Genomic DNA, 16,959 nt, shown 5'->3' with positions numbered 1-16,959 from the left:
GACCCGCTACCTAGAACCAGGCCCTGTTCGCAGACATCTCATTTAATCCTCACAACCACGCATCAGGTATTTTCATCCCAGTTTTGCAGTCGAGGAAACTGAGGCTCTGAAAAACGAAGTTACTTCGAGGAAGATTCTCTAGCAGGCAAGTGGTGGAACTGTGTGTTCATTACAAGGTTGTGTTTACAGGTCTGTCTCTCCAAAACTTTTCACAAGGTTTTGGGGAGAATTCAATTAAATATGAGGACATACCTGAGTACCTGGTACACAGCAGATTATCCCTCTCCTCTCTTTTTTCACATGCACAGGTAGAAAACCAGGGCTGTGGTTAAACTGAGATGAGCCACATAGAATGTGAAAAAGAAAATTAAGAACGAGTAGCAGGGCTTCTTAGAGAAGATTGCTGATATTACCAGATAATTACTGAGTGTAAATCTGACCTATCTGATTAGACTGTAGCCAGAGGGGCAAACAGGGGGTCAGCATGCGTGTGTCTGATGAAATAGCAAGTATAAGTCTCTTCCAGGGACACCTATTCCATTGATCAAATGAAAATCCTACAATAATATTTAAAATGAAAAATTAAAATCACCTGAATGTTCAATGTTAAAGTAATAAAGGAATAATCTTGGGTGAGTCTACATGATGAAATATTATGTAGACCTTAAAATGTCCTTTCATTCAGACCCATTTATTGGTCTCTGTTTTATGCCAGAGATTGGGGTTGGAGATAATAAGACAAAAAGAGAAGCTCCCTGCAGTCAAGGAAGGAGACAGAATCATAAACAGAGGGACTCTAGTGTGACAGATGCCGTGACTGAAGCATGTGTGTGTGTGTGTGTGTGTGTGTGTGTGTGTGTGTGTTTAGGGGTAGAGACTGGGGTTCTGAGACAGGGAGATTATTCTTCTAGAGCTGGAATGAGCATCAGGACAAGTGCTTTAGAAGATGGTACTTGAGCCAAGTCTTGATTCTTTCTAAAGAGTTTGTAATGCTATGGAAAACTTTTGTTATGATGTTAATTTTAAAAGGATACAAAAAATAGTATGATCTGATGTTCATGGAGCCGCCATACTAGCTTTGGGTTGCTTAACACCAAGTTTAATTTCTATAAGAAAGACGTAAACTTTTATCTTCCGTACACTATTGTTATTTTAGGTTTTCTGTTGCTCATTGCCAAAACTAATCCTAACTAAAATACATGCTGTATGTGCCAGGGTCCTAGCAGGAACACTGATGGGTAATTCTGAAGAGAGTTTAATAAAGTGATTGTTTATAAAGGTGTGGGCGGGGTATGGAGAAATCGCTGGGGCTGCTACAGTACCTCATGGTTAGTAATAGTGGGGTGTCAGCACCTGAGGTCTGAAGAGGGGAGGGAGCAATTGACAGGAACCCAGAGCCAGAGAGAGCTGTGTGGAGAGGGTGCCTGACAATAGCTGTGACCTTCAATCATTGTAGGTAGTGTTGATTCTTCAGGGAAGGAAGCAGGAGAATAAATTCCCTGACTTCGCTATCCTCCCATCTTCAGACGCCTGACTGGTCCCTCACTGGCTGAATCCAAGTGGGGGGGTGTGGGAGTCCTCTGATGCCGCTCAGCTTTCCAGGGCACAGGGCTGGTGGGGTGAGGAGGGGGGGAGGGGGAATCTGGAGCATCCGCAGGAAGCTCCTCTTAGCCTTTTCCAGAAGAAAAACCCATGTCCCCAGCACAGAGGACACACTGGGTCACATTGGCTACTATATCATTGGGAGGTGATGTCATATGTCCACTGAAACCTAAAATATTAGCTCCCATAAGTTAGCAGGGGACAATGGGGGTTATGAGGCCTAAGTTCATATTCAGAGCTGCCTACTTTTTCCTCCAGTGATGTATTCTTCTTATCCTTTACCAGCACCTTGGCTGGCCAGTTTTTTTTTTTTCAATCGATCAGTTAATTAATTAATTAATTTTTTGGCTGCATTGGGTCTTTGTTGCTGCATGCAAGCTTTCTCTAGTTGCAGTGAGTGGGTGCGAGGGCTTCTCACTGCGGTGGCTTCTCTTGTTGCAGAGCACGGGCTCTAGGTGTGCGGGCTTCAGTAGTTGTGGCTCACGCGCTCTAGAGCGCAGGCTCAGTAGTTGTGGCGCACGGGCTTAGTTGCTCCGCAGCATGTGGGATCTTCCCAGACGAGGGCTCGAACCTGTGTCCCCTGCATTGGTGGGTGGATTCTCAACCATTGCGCCACCAGGGACTGGGTTCTTTACCTGCTGGTGACTCAAACCTTTATTCCTGTGGGGTCTGAGTCCTTGGTAGTCTTGACACTGTGGGTTGCTGAAGTTTTCTGCTAACCAGGACAACCGAGCAGAGAATTATTAAGAGGCACTTTGTGAATCCCCTGGATTCCAGTTCTAGTGCCTACCTCTGTTACATGGTAGCAAGCTAATTTTCTCTGATAATTGGGATTAGTCAACCCAGGCATTACAGTAACCCCTTCTCTGCCTGTTGGTTCAGTAGCATGAGAAACCAACATGGCCAGGGCCACCTCAGCTTCCAAGTCATCAATACTGTGATCATTCCACAGTGCAAATGTTTCTCCCTTGAATGCTAAGGATCGCCAAACTCCCTGAGGGCAAGGTTCTGGGGATGGGTAGCAAAAGTTCTTCCAGTAGGTTACAGACTTTAGCTATAATAGCGAAAAGGCTGCTGCTACCCCCACCTCTCAGTTACATATAATTCGATTCTGGTTTTGGTTTAAAGAATACACCGCATCCTGTAGGATAGCACTTCCACCTTGTAAGGTGTAGTTTCTTAGCTCTGCTCTAACTGTGCCTTCAGCTGGCCAATCCTCCATTCTATCAAGCCAGCTGCTCCTGGGTCATGGGGCACATGGTAAGACCAGTGGATGCCTTGGGTGTGAGCTCATTTGTACATTTTGTTGGCTATAAAATGTGTGCCCACGTTGGAGGCCATGTTATGTGGCATGCCATGGTGATAGATAAGGTATTCTGTACGTCCATAAATGGTGGCACTGACAGAAGTACTGTAGGCAGTGGTGAATTCATACCTAGAATATGTGTCTGTTCTCTCTTTTTTTTATATACGTTATTTTATTTATTTATTTATTGGCTGCACCTAGCAGCATGTGGGATCTTAGTTCCCTGACCGGGAACCAATCCCGTGCCCTGTGCATTGGAAGCGTGGAGTCTTAACCACTGGACCGCCAGGGAAGTCCCCTGTGTCTGTTCTCTTGAGGATAAAGCACAGTCCATCCACACTGGGGGGAGAGGGCCCAATCAAATCAGTCTACACCAGGTGAGAATGGTACCCAATCAGGCTGTAAGGAGGATGGTCACTCAGCACTGGCTACAGCCAGATTAGCCTCAGAGAGGGGAAGACCATGTTATTAAGCCAAAGCATAGCTTCCATCCCTGCCATCATGGGTCCACTGAACAAGCCCTGGAGTGCCTGGGGGAAACGGCTGACCGCGGTCCAGCACCTGTCATTTTGTCCACCTGATGACCATTCTTTCCCACGCTTTATTCTGGGTCATTGTAGTTACCTTGCTTTTGGCTGTTAAGCACTGCCATCTGCTCTTTACCGCACCAGGATACCATTATTCTCATCAAGATCAAGGAATTAAGTTTCACTATCCAGCATCCCCCATTAGCATCTCCAGCCTACAGAGGACAGCCGTCAGAGCTAGCCAAGGATGCTGGTGGCCCTTACCAATGCATTTCTTAATGCGTTGGTGAAGGGAGTGTTTTCCAGACTCCCTTAAAATACATGGCTAGGGGTGGCTAAGCAGATTGCACATAATAAATCCAATCCAGCATTTCCATCTCTCTGAGATTTTGGATTCCTTCCTCTATAGTATGCCAGGGAAATTCTGGCATTTCAAGTTGATTAACTCTAGGTTACCATTAAGTCCAGGCTTTAGTTAAGCAAGCTAGCAGACTATGAATTCCTCTCCCAGGTGCTCGAGCCAATACATGAAGTCCCAAATCCTGGATGAGCATCCATGGCCATGAGTTTGGCCAAACTGGATCTTACATTCCATGCTCCTGGGTCTGTTTCCCTTCGAACCCTCTTCCACACACGCTCCCATGGCTCTTGCCAAGGCAGTTTGCCAGGGCCTGTGACTCTTTCTGTCTGGGGGCATTCTCTTAGTGTGGGCCTTGTGCTTCTCCACCCAGGCTGTGCTGGGATCTAACTCATGAAGGGCCTGGGGCCAGGAGGGATGGAGGCAGGAAGGGTTCTGAGGCTGATGTCCCAGGAGACAGGATCACGACAAGAGGAGATTGTCTCTACAGATAAGACACTTCAAAAGAATTTAGGAGTTCAGAATTAGCCTTATCCATGTCTGTCCAAATGTCCCCATCTCAGGGTCCCACCCCTTCCCCATCAATGCCTTCGCCTTAGCATAAGAGACCTAGAGGGCTGAGGTTTTTTTGTTTTGTTTTGTTTTGTTTGGCTGGGCCTTGTGGCTTGTGGGGTCTTAGTTCCCTGATCGGCAGAGAAAGCTCAGAGTCCCAACCACTGGACCGTCAGGAATTCCCTAGAGGGCTGAGTATTGAGTCAGCCATATGAACCCTCTCTGTAGGAGGTGAGGGACTCCTTCAAGGTCCCATCAAGGAGTCCTAATTGCTCACTCACATTCCTCATCAGGCACTGGTAACTCCCAGTTCTCCTTTCCCCTGCACATGTTCCCGGAGGCCATCAGAAGCCAAATGACTCCCCACCATAGTGAAGAAGGGCCACAGCCATTCCATCTCCCATCTCCCCACCCCAGCAATGCAGTACCCTACACTTCATCCCATGCCACCCCCAATGATAATTTTTGTTTTTCTTTTTTTTTCCCAATGATAATTTAAGTAATAGTGATACCTCTGCATGCAGTGCATTACCTGGGTGCATTTCCCCCACTGCAAGGAGGTTTCCTTTACTTCCTGAATTTCTTTTTTAATTTACTTTTTATTATTTTTGGCTGCATTGGGTCTTCGTTGCTGTATATGGGCTTTCTTTAGTTGTGGCGAGCGGGGGCTACTCTTCATTGCAGTGCGCAGGCTTCTCATTGCGGTGGCTTCTCTTGTTGCAGAGCACAGGCTCTAGGCATGCAGGCTTCAGTAGTCCTGTCTCGTGGACTCCAGAGCGCAGGCTCAGTAGTTGTGGCTCACGGGCTTAGTTGCTCCACGGCATGTGGGATCTTCCCAGACCAGGGCTCGAACCCGTGTCCCCTGCAATGGCAGGCGGATTCTTAAGCACTGCACCACCAGGGAAGTCCTGGGCTGCTTATTTCAGTTGGCACATGACATTGTTACCACACCAGGCACCATACTGCATTACTTATATAATAAATTCTGTGATATATGTATATCATAATTATCATAATAATTTACTTCTGTGACTTTTTGGTAGACTGTGAGCCCCTTGAGGACAGGGGTCTGTATACTAAGCACTTGGCGCTGTGCATAGCACATGGCAGGCTCTCAGCCAATGCTTGCATTGAGTTGAATTCAGTCTTTTCTCCTTGAGTTTATAATAATAGATTCAGTCAGGCAGGCATTTAGTTAACATTTTCTTTCTTTTTTTTTTTCCAGCTCCATCCCAGTAATACTAATATAAAACTTTAACATACCATTGTACGTTAACTTATAATTGTAACAGTGTACATTCCTTGAGGGTAGTCAAAAAATTTTTTTAATGAATTTATTTATTTGTTTATTTTTGTAGGTGTTGGGTATTCATTGCTGCACTTGGGCTTTCTCTAGTTGCAGCAAGAGGAGGTTACTCTTCGTTGCGGTGCGCAGGCTTCTCTTGTTGCAGAGCACGGGCTCTAGGCACGTGGGCTTCGGTAGTTGTGGCTCGTGGGCTCTAGAGTGCAGGCTCAGTAGTTGTGGCGCACGGGCCTAGTTGCTCCATGACACGTGGGATCTTCCCGGACCCGTGTCCCCTGAGTTGGCAGGCAGATTCTTAACCACCGCGCCACCAGGAAAGTCCCTAGTTAACATTTTCTGAGCACTAGGTCTCTGCAGGTGCTGGTCTGGGCACATAGGGATACTAGATGAGTAGGACTCATGGCCTAAGATTATGTGGATGAGCAAGGGACTGTGGGAGCGTAGAATAAGGATGGGTTCATTCTGATGGCAACAATGGGAGGGGTGGGCCCACTGAGAAGCCTTTGAAGGATGAATTGGGCTCCAATAAATGGGGGGGGGAGGGTGTCTCCTGTTGAGATGCAATGTTGAAAATCATGGATGAAAGATGTCTAATGGGTTATAAATGAGCTCAGTGGTGTTTGGAGCCTGTCTCTACACCTAGAGGTTGACATCTGGCCTTGCCAAACCCTGCCGACGTGACCTCTTGGCTTCTGGGGTCCTCACTGATGGAGGGAAAGGCTGTGGATGGGCCTGGATGGGAAGTGTCTTCCCCTGCCTGTGGGCTTACTCGGTTTTCCTTCTTTTGCCTCCCTGCCTTCTGCATACACATGTGTGGCAGGGCACAGACTCAGAATGGCTGCCCACAGGGTCAGGGGCCTCTGTGCCCCATCAAGGGGAGGCAGCCTGGGTTACAAGTCAGCGGGCTCAGGTTCCCACCCCAGCCCTGTTACTCCTTTTCACAGGCTCGGTTTACCTCTCTGTATATAAGAGGGTTATGCTCAGTGATGTGTGAGGTCCCTCTTGACAATCCCTGATTCCTAGACTTGTCCTGTCCATACTACAGACTTGTGCTCAGGAGATGAAAGAATGCGAGGGAAGAAAAAAGATGACACTGAGACAACTCCCCACTTCCCAAACACATACATATTACTGTCCCTAATTCTGAGGAAATTTGGTCCTTACTGAGCCTGGGAGGACACCCAAGGTTGGTCTTAATCTCATAAAGATGTCTTCATCTTGCCCTTGGCTGGTCGGAATGGTGGAGCAGAAAACCAGAGCCCCCCGGGTAGGATGTTGGGAGTGGAACTGGGGCCAAGGACATCTGAGAAAGAAAGGGAACCTGGTGATTTAGGAGGGAGTCCAGAAACTGATGCAGGCCACAGAGAGAAAGGTGAGTTCTTCCTTCATTCAGTGTTGGGTTAAAAACCCCAAATGGAGTACTGCCATTCAGCTCTAGTGCTAAGCACCCGTAGTTAGCGCAGATCCCACAAGTTCAAGAGCACAATCCCCAACAAGACTGCTCTTAGTTCAGGTGCCAGCTGCGAGTTCAGAGGGGTCCCAGGCCACAGGCACTTCTGATTCACTGGGTACAGTTTGGGGGATCCCACAACCCCCTTCAGTTTCAATAATTCATTAGAACAACTCACAGAACACACAGCTCAGGAAAGTGCTATTCTTAGGATTACAGTTTTATTAGAGAAGATACAAATCAGCAGGACCAGCCAAATGAAGAGGCGCACAGGGGAAGGTCTGAGAAGGTCCGGCATGCAGGGCTTCTGTGTTATCTCCTCGTGGAACCATGACACATCACCCTCCTGACACACTGATGAGTTCACCAACCAGGAAGCTCCATTGAGCTTTGTGTCCAGAGTTGTTATAGGGGTTTCATTATGCCGGCATGGGTGATTAAATCATTGGCTGGAGGCTGAACTCAATCTCCAGGCCCCCTTCCTGGACCCCCCCCATGGCTCAAAGCCCCAACCCTCTTCCCATAACTGGCCAGCCCCAGTCCTGAAACCATTTAGGGGCCACCCTGAGTCACCTCCTTGGCATAAACTATCAAGGCCCACCATGAATATCTCTTCTAATACTTGGGAAATTCCAAGGATTTAGTCTCCCCATAAGGAACCAGGGACAAAGGCCAGTCAAATTCTTTGTTATACAACACTTAGTTTGGTCAGTTTCCTCCCGACTGGCTTCTCAAGCTCACCCCTTCCAACTTTTCATCTTGACAAATTTTTTAAAGTTATTTTTTTATTTTTCTTTTATATTGGAGTATAGTTGATTTACAATGTTGTGTTAGTTTCAGGTGTACAGCTAAGTGATTCAGTTATACATATACATATATCCATTCTTTTTCAGATTCTTTTCCCATATAGGTTATTACAGAATATTGACTATAGTTCCCTGTGCTATACAGTAGGTCCTTGTTGATTATTTTATATATAGTAGTGTGTATATGTTAATCCCAAACTCCTAATTTATCCCTCCCCCCCACCCTTTGGTAATCATACGTTTGTTTTTGAAGTATCTTGAGAAATTTCAAACCATTTAGATTCACCAGTTCTTAGCAATTTTGCCACATTTGCTTGCTTGCTCTCTCTTTCTCTCTCTCTCATGACATTTCACCCATAAATACTTCAGCATGTATCTCCTATGAACAAGGTCATTCTCCCATGTAACCAAAGCACAGTTACTGCACCTAATTTAACACTGATGTAACACTGTCATCTAATATACAGAGCATATTCAAATTTTCCCAAGGGTAAAATGTCCTTTGTAACTGATTTTCCCCTCATTTTGCTCCAACACAGGATCACATTTTGCATTTTTCACATCTCCTTTAGTCTGACATAGTTCCTCAATCTTGTCTTTTTCTTTCTTCGTCTTTTATGTATCAACATCTATAAAGCATCCAGGCCAGTCATTTTGCAGAATGTCTCTCACTTTGGTTTGTCTGCTCATTTCCTCCAGTTTAGATTCAGAGTGAACACTTTTGGCAGGAACACTACAGAGGAGATGCAGTGTCCCTGCACCTGTAGTGTCCCTGCAGTGCATCACTTCAGGAGGCAGATGATGCCAGTTTGTCCGATTAGTAGTAATTAAGCTTTGCTTACTTGATTAAGGCGGTCTGTGCCAGATCAGGCTAGCTTTCGATAAACTTAGAAACCTGGGTTTTATTGGCATTGGCTTCCCAAGCAGCTGGAGGGAATGTAGCACTCCTGGCTTGCCTTCATCTTCTCTCCTCCCCTCTGGGAAAGCCTGGAATAGTCCTGATGGCAGGAAATGGGGAGACAGTGGCGAGGCTCTGCAGTGGTGTCCTTTGTTCCCAGTTCTCCTGAGACCACTGGAGACATCTCCTCCATTATTTTCTGTCTGGTGCTCTGGAGCCTGGGATGGAGGTTATCTCCCCCGCCCCCCCCCCACCACCACGTGTCTATGCAGTAGTCTCAGCGCATGCATGAAGGCAGGTGTGTGCGCGGTGCCCGGGCGAGTGTGCAAACTCAGGTCTTTTTGCCTGCATCGGCGTGTCGGCAGGCACGTTCCATTCTGTACAAGCCTTCCCGTGTTCTAAAGCATTCCATGTTGGAGGCTCTGGGGCGGGCTAAGTGGTGTATCTGTGGGTGAAGCGTTTCCGCGCGGAGCATGTTTTCCAGTGCTCCCCGCTCTCTGGGCCGCTTGGTACGGTCTACGCCCCCCTTCACTTCCTCCGACGGTGGTTGCACCCATCCCTCCCGGAAGCGCTCAGGCTCCAAGCCAGCCATGGAGCCCTCCGGCAGTCAGAGCGGGACTGACGCGGCTTCTGCAACCGCGGACTCAGCCTCGGCCTCGGTGACCCTGGCGCAGCTCCTGCAACTGGTCCAGCAGGGCCGGGGGCTCCCCGGCCTGGAGAGGCGCCACGTCGTGGCGACCCTCGGCGAACCCACGGCGTCCCGGCTCCCGCGGAGGCCCAAGCCCTGGGAGGCCTTGGGCTCCGCCGACGCCCCTGCGCCGCCCTTCCAGACCCGGGGCCACAGGCCCGACGACCCTCCCTATGGGCAGAGGACCCTCCTGGAAGAACCTGGCTCCGGGGAGGCTGCGACAGCGCCTTCCTAGATGGAACATAGTGGGTTCCTGAGGCTCGAGGTCCTTTGCAGCTGTGAATGAAAAATGTTGCTGCCCTATCAGCAAAGGACGCTGCAGCCATCTAGCCATCAGCCAGTACTGCGGCCCCGTCGGTGAGCCCTAGGGAACCCAGGATGGAGACAAATGGGCTGCCGCTGCCAAGCCCTTAACCACTGCAGACACTTATCAACGGCGCACCCTGAGGGGGCTCAAGATGGGAAAGAACAGGATACTGGCCTTGGATAGCTAAGGCGCATATCAAAGGCAAAGTGTCAGTGAGCCCAGACTCTTGCATCTGCCTGTTCACAGAAAAAAGCTCAATTCATTAACGTGAGATGTCGGGTTTTCTTTAATTAACAGTAATCTTTTGATGTTCTGACTACCTGATTTTGTCGCAGAACTCCTGTCTATCCTTCAGAGCAGTCCCTCAGAGCTATCTGAGAGGCTGCCTCCTGGGCTTGCGTCCTCAGAAAGTCTGCCAAATAAAATAATTTTCAACTTTGAGGTTTTGCTTTTTTTTTTCAGTCCACAGTTTTGGTGACCATGGAGGGAACCAGAGCAGACTTCTCTTCGCCTGAACTCTACGAGGAACCGGACCCTTGGTACTGGAAGAGGCCTCTTGTGCCCATCCGCCTCCTTGGAGAGTTCATACGAACTTGGGTGAGTCTCTCCTGGTTCTTGGATCTCCTGATTATTGGTTGATTATCCTGAGTTTTATTTGGCAGTGTCTAACAGATGCCTGGCTCCCCAGTTGAAAGACATTGGGGAGTGACCTCCCTAGTTGAAAGATACTAGGGGAGCCCAGTTGAAAGACACTGGAAGAAAATGCCCCCCAGCTGAAAGATACTGGGGGAACCCAGTTGAAAGACACTTGGATTTGCTCAGTTGAAAAGATATCTGGGGACTTCCCTGGTGGTCCAGTGGTTAAGCCTCTGCGCTTCCGCTGCAGGGGGCACGGGTTCCATCCCTGGTCAGGGAACTAAGATGCCACACCGCGGGGCCAAAGAAAAAAAAAAGTACTGAGCAGTCTGGGCCGAATGTTTAGATAAACCTGATGTTTTCCTCAAATTGGCTACCTTAATAAGAATTTGTCAAGATAAAAGTGCACTAGTAAGTTTTATCCCCGACGAATTCAACTTTAAAACGGGAAATAGATTCTCTCAAACAAAAACGAAGGGCTTCAGAAAACCAACCTCCGATTAACACTCTAGCCAGATTCATGAATGTACGGAGCTCATATTTGCAAATACCTACTTAATTGGGAGTCAAAGGAAATCTCATCCTGAAAATGACGCAGATTGGGCTCATTTATCGAATACGCAGTTAAGTTAGAAAAAGCCGGCTTGATAAAAACATCTTTTCAAAATTCTGACCTTAAAAAAACAAAAATAAAAGCCCTTCTGGGGGAAGTTTCATTTCTCTTCCTGTGTCTTTGAGATGTAAATGTTCTACTCGATCTTCTTCCAGCCTTTTGTGTGTATGGCTTTTGAGAACTTGGTCTCTGCCATCCAAAAGGTGCACATATGGTGTACATTTGGCAGCCAATTAAATAGACTGGGATTCTGAGCAGTCTTTTGTCTGGCTGTACCAACTCTCGGGGATATTTTGCCATCTTAACCTGCATTGCGTCAGCCTGTACAACAAAGGCCTTTACTTCCTTAGACTATTTTTGGGAATAAACTTTCTGGATCTTGTTTAGGCAGCAGCCTTCACACTCTCTTGTGGGGAATGCCTCTTGCATCTTATTGGTTTGAGTCACTATTAAGATACATCTCATTAATGGCCAGATGATGGAGCCTTTAAATTGGAAAAACTCTGAGTTGGTAAAGTTTTAGGGAGCTCTCATTATAACTAGCTGTTTTATTGGTACCTATGAGGAAAAAAAAAAAGGTGGGAAAAATATATATAATGGTTAACCTAAGAACTCCCTTAGTTTAAAACAATCCCCCACCCCGCAAAAAATGGTTTGGGAAGCCTTATTGTGGTCTCTGCTTCCCCTCAATGGGTCTTATGGATAACAATAAAAACATTAGAATAATTAATTTTAATTAGGTTGATTAACAGGAAAACAAGAAAAAACTGAAGGGAAAGTCTAGGGACTTTTTCCCAACAAGTTGGAAATTTTAAGGTGGTTACTTAAAAATGGAATAAATAAAACAGACGTTAATGGGATTAAATTAAAGGTTTGATACAAAACTACCTAAGGTTGGATGGGCCAAAGGGACCCACTATTGGTTCCCAACATTAAAGGGCCCCAAACAAGTCTGCTCTATTTACCCCAGTTTAAAAAAATATATTTAAAGGGCTGGAAAAAATTACACTGAGATACTTGACCAACAGTTACTTGGGGCAACAGGCCAATTAATCAACTTGAAAGATTGCCAAAAGCGCCTGAATTCCTTCGTGCCCACTGGACCACCAGGGGAGTCCATGTCTTGCAAATCTTGACAACAAAAATGTAAATACAGCCCACAGAAACCTGAGACTGAGCCTAATTAACTCAATCAGAAAGAACCTGAAACCAAGGAAGAAAAAAAGGAAAAAGTGGCCTTTTTAAACTCAAACGGCTGGAAAGTCTCCCTCAGCCAAAATCTAATTAATAGCCTCCTTAAGGGTTTATCAAGGACAAATACAAATCTTAAAAGTCTTTTCCACAAATAGTAAAGGCTTAGTCATCTGAGCAAGCAAATTTAATTCATTTCAAGTGTTATTTATAAACTAGTAAGTTTATATTGTGATAACTGATTCATAACTAAGTTTTTTTGTTTTTTTTTTTGGGGCTGTCCCACACAGCATGTGGGATCTTAATTCCCCAACCAGGGATCAAACCCGCGTCCCTTGCAGTGGAAGCTTGGAGTCTTAAACCACTGGACCACCAGGGGAGTCCCAATAACTTTTTTTTTTTTTTTTTAACAAATACTATTTTATTCTTTACAAAATACATAACGACCATAAGGGTACAGGTCACAAATTACAAACGGGAAAAGTTGAGACAAATGCGTTAAATGACAAGGTTGTGTTCACCTAGAGGGATGGGATAGGGAGAGTGGGAGGGAGACGCAGAGGGAGGAGATATGGGGATGTATGTGTATGTATAGCTGATTCACTTTGTTATACAGCAGAAACTAACACACCATTGTAAAGCAATTATACTCCAATAAAGATGTTTAAAAAAATGACAACAATGTACCCATTAATACGGAATCCATTTAGAATAAAACAGTTCTTTGTTAAAGTTAGACAAGGCCAAGAGGAGGTACCTTGTTGAGTAGAAAATGCCAGTTACCTAGAAATATACTTCTACCAAAAAGTAGAGAAGTGTTAGTAGTATACCTAAATTAAATCATAGCATATACAGGTCCAGTGTTCCACAGTACAACCATTGGTTTTAGGCAGGAATCTGCGAGAGACTTGACTGCCTATCTTGCTGGAAGAGGAAAGCCCCAGGACTGATTAACTTCCCTACCTTCCGTGAAGCTTTGTTCAGGTGACTTTGGAATGTGGTGTCAAACACCCCATTCATTTCTGCCACAAGTTCCCGCAGAACAGACACTGTGGACTCATCACTGGCATTCAGAATCCGCACAAAGAATTTATTCTATAGTTCACCACCTTTTAGCTCAGAAATATTTTGGCTCAGTTTCCAGAGGGACCCATCCCAGAAGACCTGCAGGTGTTTCTTGAACAATAGTAAATGTGCTAAATCTGCTATACCAAACAGATCTACCTGGTAGGGAGAAGAACAGTTAGCCAGGATCTTTTGTCCTTCCAGGATCTGTACAGTCTGAAATCTGCTGAGGTTAAAAGCGTCTAGCTCTGCCCTAAGGTCAACACTGTAGGAAAAGTCCACTATCTTCAAAGCTTGATTGTTTTTATTACAATCATAGGGATCGTGGATTCTGTTTCTAAGAATCAGACTCCTTGGACTCAAGTCACCATGGACTATTTCTGCTTTGTGTAGTTTCTCCACCATTGTCAAGAGGTTATAAATAATCAACACTGTTATTTCATGGGTAATAAATTCACTGTATTGAAGAAGATCCTGAAGGGTGAAGCAGTTTATATATTGGTGCCAAATGATACAGCCATCTTGGTATTGATACCAGCTACACAAATTATCACACTCCTCATTTAAACGTTCCTTTAACTTGAAGTTGATATAAAAGTCCCATGGGGGACTTTTTCCTGGTGGCGCAGTGGTTAAGAATCCGCCTGCCAATGAAGGGGACACGGGTTCGTGCCCCGGTCCGGGAAGATCCCACATGCCGCGGAGCGGCTAGGCCCGTGAGCCACAACTACTGAGCCTGCGTGTCTGGAGCCTGTGCTCCGCAACAGGAGAGGCCACTACAGTGAGAGGCCCGTGCACCGCGATGAAGAGTGGCCCCCGCTCGCCGCAACTGGAGAAAGCCCTCGCACAGAAAAGAAGACCCAACACAGCCAAAAATAAATAAATAAATGTATTAAAAAAAAAAAAATCCCATGGGACAGGTTGAGAAGATACCTTTATTATGGTTAACTCTGCAGTTTCTTGGCGACACCCAGAATAATTTGTAGTCTTCGCATAACAGGTATTCTTGTTTAATGCAATAATCCTCATTATCTAATTCAATTTCCTTCTCTATTTCCAAATTAGGCATTGGTCTATCTTCTACAAAAAAACTCTGCAGAGGTACTCAGCTCTGGTTGGGATTTTAGTAGTTGTCTGCGATACTGTGAACACCAGGGTGACTGAGTAGGGCTGTCTGTAGTCTCACTAGTGAGCTCCAGTTTCTCAGGAATTTGAAGACATTTGATGGAGGAGGTGCTTGTAACTGAGGCAGAAGATCCAGAGAACCCAGAGGAGTGTGTGGCTTCACAGCTGTCTTCAATAATTGTGCCCCAAACTGCCGAAATCCACACTGCAGAGGCCCTCCTTTCCACATGCTGCCTCTCCCCTTCTGCGCAGTTCTCCCAATAACTAAGTTTTGAAGTGAAGCTATGAGATCTCTAGTTTTGTCTGTTTATGTGTCTGTGTGTACATTATTATGAGACATTATTATGAGATGTATCTACCCCTAGAAATATTATCAAAATTAAAACTTAAAAAGAGCTCTATATAATTGACTTAAAAGTAAGGTGTTACAAACTAAATATTTCTAAATATAAAAGAAAGTGGTCGGAATGAATTTCAGGTTTATGTGATCTAAGAAATATTCAATATTAAATTAACATCTCGTTTTTAAAAATATTTTTTTATTGACATATAGTTGATTTACAATGTATTAGTGTCAGGTGTACAGCAAAGTGGCTCAGTTTTATATATATACTTTTTTTCTTTTTCAGATTCTTTTCCTATAAAGGAAAAGAAAATATTGAGTATAGTTCTCTGTGCCATACAGTAGGTCCTTGTTGGTTATTTTATATATAGTATAACATCTGGTATTAAAGCTAGCTTAAGCTCGCTGACTTAATTAATATAGACATGTCTTACTGTATTGTACCTAGGTTTACTAAAGGTCAATACATTCATGTCTTTTTTTTTGGCTGTGTTGGATCTTCGTTGCTGTGTGCGGGCTTTCTCTAGTTGCGGTGAGCGGGGGCTACTCTTCTTGGTGGTGTGCGGGCTTCTCATTGTGGTGGCTTCTCTTGTGGAGCACGGGCTCTAGGCGCACGGGGTTCGGTAGTTGTGGCTCGTGGGCTCTAGAGCACAGGCTCAGTAGTTGTGGCTCGTGGGCTCTAGAGCGCAGGCTCAGTAGTTGTGGCGCACGGGCTTAGTTGCTCCGCGGCATGTGGGATCTTCCCGGACCAGGGTTTGAACCCGTGTCCTCTAAATTGGCAGGTGGATTCTTAACCACTGTGCCACCAGGGAAGCCCCGCATTCATGTTATTTCTGTTACAGACTTTGTCAACCACAACAACAGCAACAAATTAACGTGGTAGGATAATATTTTCATAAGTTATAAAATGAAGGTAAATGAGATAAGAGTTTTCAGGTGAACTCTTTTTTTTTTTTTTTTTATAGCTACTTTATTTCTTTATTTCTTTATTTTTGGCTGTGTTGGGTCTTCGGTTCCTGCGAGGGCTTTCTCTAGTTACGGCAAGTGGGGGCCACTCTTCATCGTGGTGCAGGGACCGCTCTTCATCGCGGTGCGCGGGCCTCTCACTATCGCGGCCCCTCCCGCTGCGGGGCACAGGCCCCAGACGCGCAGGCTCAGCAGTTGTGGCTCACGGGCCCAGCTGCTCCGTGGCATGTGGGATCTTCCCAGACCAGGGCTAGAACCCGTGTCCCCTGCATTAGCAGGCAGACTCTCAACCACTGCGCCACCAGGGAAGCCCCAGGTGAACTCTTTTAGAAATAATTATGTCTTGGGTATGTCTGTCTAAAATAGTTTCTCTAGATTTTTGGTAACTTGAGTTTTGCTAAGTTAAGTTAAATGATGGGAACTTATTGAATGTCCAGGTCGTTTCAAATGAGATAAAATGCTGAAACATTAATTGCTAAACAGGTCTAAAGTTAATCACTTTATTCTTCTTAGGAAAGGAAAACTAAAGATGTCTGGGTTTATCACAAACATACCTTGTACCACATTGAGGAAAGAAATTATTTTAGGTTTCTAGAGGTTATGGGATACTCCTAATCAGGGAATGCGGGTATGACAAACAGCTTATAATTACTTGCTGCTTGTTGGTTTGTGCTAGAGATTAAGGTTTTTAACAGTTAAAATTGTAGTATGTAATTAGAACTACTAAAGATAATAAGGGAAATATTTCAGTATGCAAGGAAAGTAGGATGTGTGTTTTCAGCAAAAGAAGGTATGAGGAATGGAAGTACATTTTGTTAAGGGGAAAGAATGATTTTGTCCTAGAGCTGGTTATTTCTGTATTAAAAAAAATAAGGGACAAATTAATATGAATACAGAAACTTGTAGAAGATTTGTAAAAAGGGAGCCCTGAAAAAGGAGTTTTATACATGGTCAAGCTCAGATTAGATTCAATTTAATTTCGTAAATGGATTTTGTTATTAAAAGTAGACTGGTGCAAGACTGGATTTGGTTCTCTCTGTTAAGAGAATAAAGTTTTCTTGAAATACTGCTTTTTTAAAAAAATTTTTATTTATTTATTTATGGCTGTGTTGGGTCTTCATTTCTGTACAAGGGCTTTCTCTAGTTGTGGCAAGCGGGGGCCATTCTTCATCGCGGTGCGCGGGCCTCTCACCATCGCGGCCTCTCCCACTGCAGAGCACAGG

The 16,959-nt window shown here is 45.3% G+C and overlaps 1 protein-coding gene and 1 pseudogene across 1 annotated transcript; one reads left to right on the top strand and one right to left on the bottom strand.

Annotated features, from left to right (window-relative positions):
* Positions 1 to 9,345: 9,345 nt before the first annotated feature.
* Positions 9,346 to 10,238, top strand: C10H6orf226 (chromosome 10 C6orf226 homolog). The gene has a single exon (XM_007198008.3). The coding sequence runs from the start codon at positions 9,393 to 9,395 to the stop codon at positions 9,723 to 9,725; it is 333 nt and encodes a 110-aa protein (XP_007198070.2). The 5' UTR covers positions 9,346 to 9,392; the 3' UTR covers positions 9,726 to 10,238.
* A 2,787-nt stretch (positions 10,239 to 13,025) lies between these two features.
* LOC103020610 (mitotic checkpoint serine/threonine-protein kinase BUB1 beta-like) lies at positions 13,026 to 16,302 on the bottom strand (annotated as a pseudogene).
* Between the last annotated feature and the right edge of the window lie 657 nt (positions 16,303 to 16,959).

Source organism: Balaenoptera acutorostrata, chromosome 10 (assembly GCF_949987535.1).
Source record: "Balaenoptera acutorostrata chromosome 10, mBalAcu1.1, whole genome shotgun sequence".
NCBI classification, from domain to species: Eukaryota; Metazoa; Chordata; class Mammalia; order Artiodactyla; family Balaenopteridae; genus Balaenoptera; species Balaenoptera acutorostrata.
This window is presented reverse-complemented; position numbering and strand designations above follow the sequence as displayed.

Coding starts and splice junctions, on each gene's coding strand:
- C10H6orf226 (XM_007198008.3), top strand. CDS start 9,393: ATGGAGCCCTCCGGCAGTCAGAGCGGGACTGACGCGGCTTCTGCAACC.